This window comes from Halichoerus grypus, chromosome 12 (genome assembly GCF_964656455.1).
Source record: "Halichoerus grypus chromosome 12, mHalGry1.hap1.1, whole genome shotgun sequence".
NCBI classification, from domain to species: Eukaryota; Metazoa; Chordata; class Mammalia; order Carnivora; family Phocidae; genus Halichoerus; species Halichoerus grypus.
In genome coordinates this window covers 84,832,589-84,845,009 of record NC_135723.1, presented here as the reverse complement: position 1 = coordinate 84,845,009, position 12,421 = coordinate 84,832,589, and the positions used below count along the sequence as shown (strand labels likewise).

General features: G+C 44.9%; 1 protein-coding gene and 1 long non-coding RNA gene across 4 annotated transcripts in view; one reads left to right on the top strand and one right to left on the bottom strand.

Annotated features, from left to right (window-relative positions):
- CEP41 (centrosomal protein 41) overlaps window positions 1-12,042 on the top strand; it is a 48,115-nt gene extending 36,073 nt beyond the window's left edge. The window contains exons 6-12 of one of the 3 annotated variants that reach the window (XR_013442876.1): window positions 1,374-1,521; window positions 3,420-3,571; window positions 3,976-4,043; window positions 5,024-5,138; window positions 5,606-5,821; window positions 6,502-10,624; window positions 11,403-12,042. Coding sequence is in view for 1 of the 3 variants with exons in the window: in XM_036078377.2 (XP_035934270.1) it covers window positions 1,374-1,521; window positions 3,420-3,571; window positions 3,976-4,043; window positions 5,024-5,138; window positions 5,606-5,821; window positions 6,502-6,650 (848 nt within the window). In the remaining 2 variants the exon portion in view is untranslated. Of the gene's footprint in view, window positions 1-1,373; window positions 1,522-3,419; window positions 3,572-3,975; window positions 4,044-5,023; window positions 5,139-5,605; window positions 5,822-6,501 lie in introns of all 3 variants that reach the window. The other 2 variants (XR_013442875.1, XM_036078377.2) reach the window with 2 other exon arrangements.
- On the bottom strand, window positions 122-3,758 carry LOC144379598 (uncharacterized). Its single transcript, XR_013442877.1, has 2 exons — window positions 3,550-3,758; window positions 122-276 (listed from the first exon to the last, which is right to left on the bottom strand). It is a non-coding gene; the product is annotated as an uncharacterized LOC144379598 (long non-coding RNA).
- Window positions 12,043-12,421: the final 379 nt, after the last annotated feature.

Here is a 12,421-nt window from a genome sequence, read left to right as displayed (position 1 = left end):
AATTTTAACTGAGAACTTAAAAATATTTATTTACTATTTCATTTACAAATAGTGATACTGAACCCATTGCAAACATAAATAACATTTTTATGCAAAATAGCTGTATTTCCAAACCAAAAAGTTTACTGAGCATGGCATTGTTTTACTTTTTTTTTTTTTTAAGTCTCGATGTCTGATTTAATAGTAGACAGCTGATTCTCATGGCTTCTGCATTCAGTCTGTTGCAATATGCTCTTTGGGTTGAAGTACATGAAGGAAATCTAGCCTCACACGGACCTGTAGTTGAAAAAGGGAGACTGTTTTAATAACCCTTCCAGATAATTGTGGATACATATCTTTGATACCATACTAAAACTTGACGACTGTAGCTTCTTAAAGGTTAGTTGTAATGTGGAATCTGAAACCATATCAATGCATGTTTAGTACTCTGTTCCATTAAACCCACTGGTCTGTCTTGCACTTTGAATTAATCTTCCTACCCATGCATGATTTTATAACATCATTCAACGGTCATTTGGAAAAGATTGATTCACGGAGTTATGAAGATCTTCCAAACATTGACAAATTTCATTCATTACACAATATCCAAAAAAAAATCATATTTATTAATCTCACCACCTATCTTATCAGAAAAGTCATTAAGTACAGGGAGGCAGTCAAGCTCCTGATGGAGAACACGGTTTCCAAAATTCTGATTTTTGGTCAAAATTGAATCTTTACAACAGATACCATCAGTTGTTTTCCTTGAAATGACAGTTCGCTTAGATCATTTTTGAGAAAATGTCTGCCACATGCGCAAGTCTAAGTAACTATAATTTCTCTGTCAGTTTTCCTTCCAAGTAAAAATGGTGTTCAGGGCAAAAGCAGCCCTAATCACACTAATACTTTCCCTTGAGACAACCATGCCATCTTGGTGTGGAGCCGACTTGCTACATACGGACTCCCTATTTCATCACACAGAATATTCAAAAGGTGTGTACTTAAAGATGAGATTTAATAGAATTATGATTATGGCTCCATCGGGGACTTTTTTAAAACGTGACTGCCGTATTTATTTCTCGAGCGCGTTCATATTGGTGAAAAATATGAAGCTCACTAATAAAACTCGGTGCCTCTGCCCCACTGTTGCTCAGGTGCTCACAGGTTTAGCCCCCATTGCTTTGGCACCATTCGTGCAAATATGAACATAGTAGAAGAGACCTTGCGGGTCCCCCTGACAGGGTCTCGGGGACTCCTGGGGTCCTAGGTGGTAGAACTTCCAGGACAATTTAATAATTGTGATAGGATTTCCTTGTCTTGACCTAATTTCAGTGGGACTGCCGTGAATAAACTCGGAGGTCAACTTTACTTATTTATCCCTCTGCAAATCTTAGACAATGACTCTTCGACGACTTCAGAGCCCGACGGGGTAATCGGTGCCAGGACCAACGGGAAGGGGAGCCCCGGGGAACAGTCGCCAAGCCCCATGCAGTTCATAACGAGCGCGGGAGCCGGGGACTCCAGTCGCTCCACTCTGCAGAGGTACGCTCATCAGATCTATGTTTTCCCTGCATTTTACTTCATACTCCTTTGGATACCAGTTTTGGTGATTTAATCACCGGAGAAACAGACTGGCAGTAGTCAAGTCCCACATTTTCACCCCAGCCCTTCTAATTTTCTCTTGATATGAATGCCACCACCTGACTCTTTTCACAGCATCTTAGTGAAGGTAAGAGTATATTGATAGGAGAGCATTAATTTTCACTCCTGAATTCCATCCTTCTCAGCCTTCCTGGATGCAGGTTTGCTATTAGGACTTAGCTTTACAACTACTATCTTTTGATTCCCACTCCTGCCCCCTTTTCTGTCTGCTGCAGCTTATAATTACCCTGTCTGCAATCAGAAGAAAAATAGAGTGCCAATCGCCGTGCTCTGATATTAACACAGGTGCAAAGGAGCATGAAAGCAGCCTTTGGAGTGAGTTCTCAAACTGCACGGGACTGGTCCTTCTTTCTGCGAAGACTATGATGCAACGCTTTCTCGCAGATATTAGGTGTTGATTATAAGATGGGGCTGATTTTCGGCGCACGACCATCCCTTCTACTAGCAAAACAGTTGTACCAGGGAAACTAGTTCTGCTAGGGAAAGAATTGCTATCATCAGTACCACTGTTATTTTTTTTAAGATTTTATTTATTTATCTGAGAGAGAGAGCAAGCGTGCCCACGCATGAGTGGGGGGAGGGGCGGGAGAGAGGGAGAAGCAGGCTCCCCACTGAGCAGGGAGCCCGATGCGGGGCTCGATCCCAGGACCCTGAGATCATGACCGGAGCCGAAGGCAGACGCTTAAACGACTGAGCCACCCAGGCGCCCCCAGTACCGCTCTTGTTTTTTTATAACTACTTTACGCAAGAACTCTAAAATTGGAATTAGCGACACAGACCAGTAAGACTTCCATTGAGGATGCAGTTTCATAGGAAATAGATTTTCTTCTTCTCCTGTGCACTCTGTGGCATCTAGTTCCAGCATTTATCGGGTCTAAGTGCAGAATTGGATTTGCCACGCTGGGAGAGGAGCCATCAGGCCATACTAGTGTGTGGTCGGGCACACACGTCTTCAGAGTTGCCTGGGAAAGGCGTCCTCTTCTTCCACTACAGATATTTCACTCCTTGCCATTTTGTTCATAACAGCCACTCCTCTTAAGCCTTTGATTCATATTTTTTACCACATTTTGTCTGTAATCTTAATATGGTGACCAGTTTTATGACCTTAGAAACAGAACTGTCAATAGCAAGCTCATTCATTTAATCCTAGTGTTTCCTCTGTCTCATTATATGAATGCCACCAAATCTAAAAGCCTCTTCAACCTCAACACTGTCACCTATAAACCGGGAGTAAGTACAGATAACTATTGAAAACATTAAGATTCAAAATACGTATCGGCTAGGTCGCTGTGTAAGTAGATGAGATACATTAATCGATGTTGGTTTATGTTACATCTAATGTACATAGAAAGCCTTCATTTTTCCTGTCCTACCAACCTGATTCTTTCCCCTTTTGGTCTGCTTTCTTATACTCCTCACAATTCCCTTAGATTAACTGTTGGCCTCTTTCTTTCTCTGAACGCTGCCCTTGTTGCTGGAGGCGGCATGTGCCCTATGGTTTCTGCCCCCTCAGCCATGCTAATGACCTAACATGCATTCTCTGAAGGTACGTATGGATGGACACATGGCTCCCTTCCTCAGGGTCCAGTGTGACAGAATGGGAATCCATACGGTCGGGCATTCAGAGGCAGAACTGAGACACCATATCCATTTTCCTTTTTCTTTGAAGTGTCCTTTGAAAAGACACTGAGCCCTCTCTGGCTATTCTGAAGAAATGCATTTGACCTTGAAGCCACTCACCCCTGACTAGTTTCTGCTGACCTACTTTTCACTTGCAGCGTCATCAGTGGTGTTGGGGAACTGGATCTAGACAAAGGGCTAGTGAAGAAAGCAGAGCCCAACACCAAAGACAAACCTTATCCCGACTGCCCCTTCCTGCTACTAGATGTGCGAGACAGAGATTCTTACCAGCAGTGCCACGTTATTGGAGGTAAGAGAGCGAAGGCGTTCTCGTGTCTCACTCCCAAGAACAGAGCCCGTTCTGGAGTCTAGGCAGGCTTGAGCCACATCCCAGGGTCAGCAGTTAAGGAAATTTTTTGTTAGCTGGATCGATCATGGGAATCTGGAAGTTGGCTCTGCCATAATGCTCTGAGGGAGGCTGGTGACATTCTCGGATGGCTCTGGGGCCCGGGGCTAAATGTCCGAAATGGTGACATGAAGCTTCCTGCTGTGTTCAGTGTCCTTTTCTCTTCTCTCAAAAAAGTATTTAGGTTTATGGCTCGTTGATTTTGCAAATATGGTTCTTTGAGCTTTTAGACTTTAAACCAGCCGGGAATTTGGGGCCAAGTTGTACTGAGAGCTACAAACATCCTAAGCTTTTTCTTCTCTCTGCAGCTTATAGTTACCCAATTGCAACTCTGTCTAGAACGATGAACCCTTATTCAAATGACATTCTTGAATATGTATCCTTTGTTGCATTTTAAGGAGTTGGGTGGTTTGAGGACTGTAAGAGTCAAACTTATCATGAATCATGCTCCTAGGAAAAAAACCTGGGTAAGGACCTTTGATATTAATTAGCTTACTTAGCATATTTTAGAATTTGGATTCTTAGCTGTTGCTGAGTATCCTGACCATCTTGGCAGATGCTTCCAAGCCATCCTGCAGTGGGCCAAAAAACATTAGGTTAAAGGCTGTGATCTGTTGAGAGTTAGTCCTAAGACCTTTTTTCCCCCCAGAAAACTTGCCCAAGTAAAACCTAAGAGTAAATTTTTTTCTTTCTGTTTTAAATTTTTTCTTCTTCAAATCTTACTTTCTTTTTTGGCTCATAAAAATTACACAAATAGAAAATAATTTAAGCACTGAAAAATATAAAAAAGATTGATAATCATACAATTGAACAACTCTGATTATGTTTTTTGCATATTTTATTTCCAATTGTCTTCTCTGTATTCTTTTCTAACAAAGTAGAAATCATACTGTAGATATAATTTGTATTTTGATTTTTCCTCAGTTCATAGTACAGTGTATTTCTCCATGCTAACACAAGCTCTTTATAAACTCCATTTTTGATGCAATACTTATCTCATCTTACTATATACTATACTATGATTTACTTTTTTAAAAACTCTTTCTCTCAAATGGGCCTTTAGGTGGGTCTCCTTTTTTTTACTATCATAAATAAGGCTGCAGTGGACACATAGGACAGAGAGGTTTTCTATGTCCTCACCTGTGAAATGGAGATTGTCAGACCTTTCAGGGCCGTGAGGATAAAAGAGCTAAAGGGTATAAGGTGTGGAGCTAGTGATAATCTTGGACCACAGTGATAATCCATTTATAAAAAAAAGAATACCAGCTCAGGAAGGTGAACCTAGACCGTTCCTTGCTCCCTGGGAGTTTCTCAGTAGTTCCAGTGCGGGCGAACCTTAACTCCTGTGACTCTTAGAAAAATGCCCACGGCAAGGTCATCATTCTGTACGACGATGACGAGAGGCTGGCCAGCCAGGCGGCCACCACCATGTGCGAGCGGGGGTTTGAAAACCTCTTCATGCTTTCCGGAGGTGAGTGGGCTGTACTCTGTTTGGGACTGAAAACACAGGTATCTGGACTCCCAACCCTTCAGCCCCTCCCCTATCACCCTTTTCCTGTCCACGTTCAGAATTTAGAATCCTGGAAGGAGAGAGAACCGGGCTGGCTGCAAGGGGTCAGGAGTTCTGTGAAACTTCCGTTAGCTCCATCAGCACATGTTTTTAATTCCTGAAATAACGCTGTTGCTTTCAGGCTCTGTGAGAAAGCCTTACTGCTGAAGACTGGAGCAAAAGGATTTCTGGTGGAATTCTCAGAATCCCGCCTAACCACCAACATTTTCTGGTGTAATTTGCTTCATGGTGAAGCAATTAAGATGTCACGTTCTTGTGTTGGCTCGGACTGGAAGGCCAAAGATTAGGAGACATGCAGCCACCTTTCTAGGTCTTGCCTTCGCCTCACCATGTTAACGCTGCTTTTTCTGATGCTCTTCCACACCTAGGTCTAAAAGTCTTAGCTCAGAAATTCCCAGAAGGACTGATTACCGGTTCCCTGCCAGCATCTTGCCAGCAGGCCCTTCCTCCTGGCTCTGCCCGGAAACGATCCAGCCCCAAAGTGCCGCCCCCACCAGCTGAGAATAAATGGAGATTTACCCCAGAAGATTTAAAAAAGATAGAATATTACCTGGAAGAGGATCAGGGTCCTGCGGACAATCCCAGTAAGATATTTTGACCTTTAGAGATCATGTTTTCTGTAGAGCTTTGAAAATGACCTCATCGTATGAAAAGTTTGATCTCATATTCGAGTCCTAAAATATCTGTAGGGGATGGGGAGTGTAAGGGTGCTGTGTGGGGAGGGGTGGGGGCAAGGGGTGGTGATCCCAGGTTGTGGGAAGAATTAGACGTTGCGTATAGACAGAGAAGGAGAAAGGATTTATGAGTCAGATAACATATGTATTTCAGGCAGAGTGGAGGGGCTCAGCTGGGGCACTAGGACTCCCTCTCCGATGGGTTTTGTTTCCCTCTCTGGCTTCTGGGCACCTCGAAACCCTGCCCAACGTTCCCTTGAGCACACTACTTTCTCTTCTCTTTCCCCTAATCCCTCCTGTACCCATTTCTACCAAGAAGGAATGAAGGCCAGGCTAGGTTGGTTGGGGATAATGGAGAGGAAGAAAACAAAAAAAGGTCACCGGGCTTCCTTTTGTCCCTGCCCCTTCCCCATCTTCAAGTTGATCTCAAGGATGAAGAGTAGGTTTTAGTCTAAAGTAGACACTGAATAGGACTTCATTAGCTTAAAAGTGGTTGTACCCTAAGACTTCATTAACTTAAAAGTATACTTGGCAGATGGCGCCCGGAGTCATTCTTGCAGCTCTGCTCCCTGCTTCCTTGCCCCCTTCAGGCCGGCTGAGCCAAGTGAACGCCGCTGGAAGAGACTCCAAGGTTCCAGGCGCCCGCAGCAGTCAGAACCTGCCCGCCGGGGGCCCTGCTGGCCCCCCAAACCCCCGCTCGCTCAGCAGCGGCCACATGCAAGGCAAGCCCTGGAAGTAAAAACTTTGTCCGTCTTAGTCAAATAAATACTTCTTCTCCTTTCGGAACCCCTGAGCAGTTCCCAAGTTGGTCATTTTCAGAAACTGCCGCAGAGGAAAGACCCTGCCATGTGTGACAGGCCCTCTGCCCTCTGCCCGGGGCCAGCTCCTCGCCTGCATCCAGCTCGGAGGGAGTTTTACAAAAACCAGAGGCATGACAGGCCTTAGTGTCCTCCCTATTGTTTACAGAATATTTCAGTTTCTGAAACTGAGTAGGAAAAAAGAGTCTAATTTTTTAGGCCCCTTTTTCTTTCAAATAAGGTCCAGCTTGTATTGGGTCATATCCTGCATCGTTTTGTAAATTCTTCAGCCCCATCTGGTATGTTCTTCCCAGCCACTTCTTTTTCACTCACTGGTCTTGATTTCATTAAGGTTCTCCAGGTGGGCTTTGCAGCAGCCGTCCGGGGAGTGGGGGTGGATGCTTCTTACCTCTCAGCCACCCCCAGGCCTGGGCCCACTGGCTGAGGAGCTGTCTGCCCAGCGCCCGCCGCAGGCTCTGTCGTGAGTTGGGAGGCTGGCACCTGGAGCTGTGCTCAGTTTTAAGGTTTGGTAGAGCCACCCTTGCGCTCCCTGAGTGTTCCTCCTCACCGGATGTTTTCCTGGAACCAGCCCCGTGACCATGTGCGCTCAGCTGCCTTCACCCTGGGGCCTGAGGGCTCCTCGCAGAGAAGCCCTGGCCGCCGTACGGGCCTGTGTTAAGGGCCACTGACGCACCTCCCTGCCCACCCCGACCTGCCCCTCATTGGTGGTCGGTTTCTCCTTCGTAAGTTTCCACTCCCCAGCTCGGGCCAGTCCATCTTCGATGGATAGAAATTATGGCCACTTGAAAAAGCAGCTTCAGTTGGGCAACCTCAGGCACACAAGGTGAGGACAGCTCCGCGTCCTTTGTCAGGGCTGACAGCCCCTTTAAGCCCTAGCTTAAAAATACAGTATTAGTCTAATTGAGTAATTAGTGCAATTTCCTGCTTACTTTTCATTCTCATGACTGAGCTGTGATTAGGAGGTTGTGATTATAGATTCTGGTTTGGGCCAGAATTTTGAATCAGCATTAATTGAATTGCTAGGTGACTGACATTCATTCCATTTAATTGGGGGAACAAAAGACCTCAGGTAAGGATGAGGGACTCCGAAATCATCAGGCAAAGGGAGAGAGCCTTGTTAATTTTTATGGTCTGTGATCTGTAGCTGTGATAAGGGACCAAGGAATAAATTGTGCTCTTTGTCATGGCAACCAGCTTCTGAAAAGCCAACTGAAAATTGCCTGTCCTTAGGTGGTTCCTGCTGCCGGGTAAGATTTGCCTTACCGGGACTATTTTCTCGCCACCAAAAAAAAAAAAAGAAAGAAAAGAAAAAGTACCGCAGTATTTCTAGCGTGGGGGGCGGGGGGGGGGGCGGCTGTGTTTGTAAGAGAAATAAAGGTAATAAATATTTCATAGAGACATATGGAAAAATAACTTTCAGATTCAGCCCAGTTCTGTTTTAGTGTGTTTATTCTTCTCTACTTGATTTCCAAAGTGCAACATATTCCGATGCTTTAGAAATCAAACAAACCAGGGACATTGTTCAGATGTCAAGCCGTGCCCAATTTTCCACAAGATTCAAGAATCTTGTATAAAATGCAGCCAACGTACACATAGCTTTAATGAGGAGCCTGTCATGTTTCCCCATAAATTTATTGCCTGAGAACTTAGTTCAGCCTTTTGCTAATGCCAGAATGCTCTGGCTTTTTATTTTCTTTACGGCATAGATTTTAAAAAATGCAAATTTTTCCACACTCAACTTTCCCCTAGCATGGACAAGATTTTCGGCCATTTATGACACATATACATTTTCAAGGGAAAAAAAAAATCTCTCTCTGTAACAAAGTTCTGTTTATGCCATTTTAAAGTTGACTAGTCAGGAGTTTCAATTTCCCCACTCGATTCTACTTTGAAAGTAATGGTAGTCCCCCTTTGTTCCTACTCTGCATTCCGATCACCAAACACTCCTGGAGTGTGAGAACCTACTGTGTGCCATATATATATATATATATATATATATATATGGAAAGTCACTGTAGCCAAACCTGTTAGAATCGCTGTGCATTTAGCTGAGACATCTGGCAGGTTGAATACATTTATGTGTGTTTCTCCATAGTGCTTTGCCTGTTGGTAAGGATTTTAAATCACTGCTCCTCAAAGACCTGTTCTGATTCTGCTCTTTGTGTGTTAAATGTCCACTCGCAGACAGGTTTTAACATGCTCGAGTTATTGCTTCAAACATTCTACTTTGCTAGTTTCTTCATTGGATTAACTGACATGTATTATTTAAGTGATCAGTGGTACTTTGTGCAATTATGAATGCTGAAGATTAAAGTACATAGTTATTAATTTGTTGTTTGCTATTCATATGCTGAGATCTGCCAACTTCTCTCTTCCTCTCTGTTGAGATGATCTGGGGGAGCCACGAGACTGAGGTGATTTGAAAGCATGCCTCTTTTCGCGGCATCTCCCAAGAAGGCACATATTCTTTGTTTTTTGTTTTTTTTTAAAGATGTTATTTATTTATTTGACAGGGAGAGACACAGTGAGAGAGGGAACACAAGCAGGGGGAGTGGGAGAGGGAGAAGCAGGCCTCCCGCGGAGCAGGGAGCCCGGCCCCGATCCCAGGACCCTGGGATCATGACCTGAGCCGAAGGCAGACACCCAACAACTGAGCCACCCAGGCGCCCCGACACATATTCTTTGTGTAAAGAAAGTCAGGACATCATTCCAACCAGGATAAGGGACCTTAGCTTTCTAGACGGAAGCCCTGGGTTTCTCCTATGCTCAGGCAGGGACTGATTGTTCCTGAAGCACCTCACAGCAGGACTTCCTTGTCAGTGTTCCGGGGGAGGGGAGGGAGTTGACGGCTGCCCTTGTCTGGGAACGTGTGACCCCTCCCCGCCCCCCACAATGGCAGGTGCTTTAATGATGTACAATTGCAGCCCCACCTGAGCAGCGGTGATGGCCAAAGTCTCAATAATGTTTCCATGCTTTAAAGAAGTGTGTCTTCTTTAAGGAAGAAAGGAGAAAAGCAAAGAAGCAAGAAAAGAAGTGAGGAGCAGTGGGGAGGGAGGGGAGCTACATTACTCATTCGAAAATGAAAAGCACATCTTGGGCTGTAATAATGCCAGGTTTAATCTATTGAAAGGTATAGAATTTTGCAAATGGCCTAAAAGTAATTTTATTTTTTACCTTTAGTAGAACACCAGAATCAGCACAGTCGTATTGGACTTGGTGTAAATCAGAATTAGAACAAATAGCAGTGTTCATTAGTTGCTGAGGGATTTTTTTTTTCCTGTGGAGCTATCGAGATTATACAAAAATTCTTAAGACTCTAGGCCACTCACGGAGAAAACCGAACAAAACAAAAACCTTCTTTTCCCTAATTCTCTGATGGAATATCAGTGAAATCAGAGTCCTCGGCTAGGAAGAAAGATGTAGGTAATTTTTCTTGTGCCGGTTTTGGTTTCTGTCATGTTACATATTGGTTATAGATTCTGTCTTTATGTTATCCGACATTTTGGTAGAGGGGGGGTGTAATTAATTTCTGTCCACCTGGATTTACATCCACGACTCCCTTCTTGCCATACCCCGATGATTATCACAGAGAACCTTCCTTTCCCCGGTCACAGAATGCTGTCAGTGTCTTTCATGTGCGTTTAGATTCATCACAATTCTTTCAAAGACACAATTCCCATAATACTTTTCTTTTTTTTACAAGAAGCATTGGAAACATAGGTAATAATTCATCCTTTTAATTGTGGGTGCATGATGATATGCTTATATGCAGGTCAACTAATTTTTTTATTAACAAATGTATTTTTTCCTATTAAAAAAAAACAGGAAAGAAGACACCCTGTGCTTCCAGAGTGCTCAGAATACATTTGGGTAGTAATACCTTCCTGAAATTGTGGTAACTATTGACGTTGTCATTGTGGTGTCCTTAAATTCATACATAGGTCAGTGATAGCACGGAAAATGTAAGAATGGAAATTTGTCAGCATTGAATTCTGACAAAACAGGATTCAGTGCATGATTTTATGTGTGTTTATAAAACTATATTTGTCACGCCGCGATCCCCTGACGGTCTCACTCTCTGATGCTGATCCTCCTTTGTTCCAAACGTAGAAGCAAATGCTCTTCGCCTGTGTAACATCTTGAGGCATCTGGTAAAACGCGTGGCAAACAGAGGCCACTTATTAAATGCTCCTGACTGATGGACTGCCTTTTTTAAAGGATGCAAATACGTCTTCTAGTCGACATTATTTTGACTATAAGCTCCCAGAGGGTGAAAATCACCAGCGATAGGACAGTGACCTTTAGTAAGCGTGCGTGAATAAGTGAATTGAAGCTGTCAAGACTGCAATCTGGGATGCAGTGCCCGTTACGCTCGCCACTCAATGCTGGCCTGCCGTCCTGGAGACCCCGGCAAGCTCATTATCTTTTGTCCCTGTGTACATCCTGCTTTTGTGCGAGAGGCATTCACAAGCCTGCGATTTTTAGATTACCCGCTGCAGGGGGCACCCTGGGAGCTGTTAGGGGCGTTATTATTTCCCCGGCTGTCTGCAGTCTGCCACGCCAGTCTGCCACGCCTCAGGCTCAAAGTAGCCTTCAGAATTCATCAAACACAGGTTGCACGCCATCCCCATCTGAGAGTGGGTCCTTTTTCTCTTTTGTTTCAAATCTTGAAGCTCTCCGGATAGTGATCCTAGCAAACGTGTGAAGAGCTTACTCGGTGTTAGGCAGTGTTCCTAGACTCTTCCAGATGTGTTTTGACTCCGTCAGTTCTCACAACGGTCCCATGGGATGGGTGCCCCATTCTCAGGTGAGGAGACTGAGGAGCAGGTGGAAATTAAGCAACTCGCCTGGAGCCCCTGAGCCACTGAGCTAATTGAGAAGCCGGGAGCCGGCCTGAGAACCGTGGCTTCCGATCAAGTTCATCCTCCGCTCTGCTCTGTGCTTCCCACACCGGCTGGGCGCAGCCACGCTCTCCCTTGGTGACGCCCCCCGATTTACCAACTCGAATGTAACTTTCCCTCGGGTGCTGGCCCCCCTTCTGTCCTCCTCGGTCTGCACAAAAGGCGACAGGAATTCAGAGACTGCACATCTGCTCCCGGGGGCATGTATTTCCACAGATCCACTGTCTGGGTCTCTCGACCTGTCCTGAGGGCAGGTGCGCCAGGCTTTCTGAGATTTGTTCTGTGTCTGAATGAACACGAGTGAGGTCTCCCTGAAGGAACGGGAGTTACCGACTTCTAACCTGACTGTTGGAAAAGAAGTAGGCTGTTTTTGTACATTGAACTGTTCATTTAATAAACCATATTGATAGGATTTGTCTCCCGTCTCTCCTGTCCTTTGGGGTGATGTCTCTGATTTAGGCTGAGACATAAATTGCGTGAACCGGCTCCTGGCCACAGGCCTGGGTCTCACGGGAGGGAGCAGGGGCAAGCCTCTGCCTCCGTCCGTGTCCATGGAGTATGTGCTCCCCTGCAGTCTCCCCACGATGTAGCAGAACGCCACTCCTGTGGTGGAGCAGGACGCTTTGCATTTTCTTCTTTGCGTCTGGCCATAAACATTTGGCAGTCTCCGTCTCTGTGGTTGTTAGGTGATGCTCGCAATGTGAGTTGCCAAATTAGTGCAGATCCTGAAAGCTTTGGGGGAAATTCATTACCCTGTGACAGTTTTTCAGATTTGACGGGTCCTCTGTGCC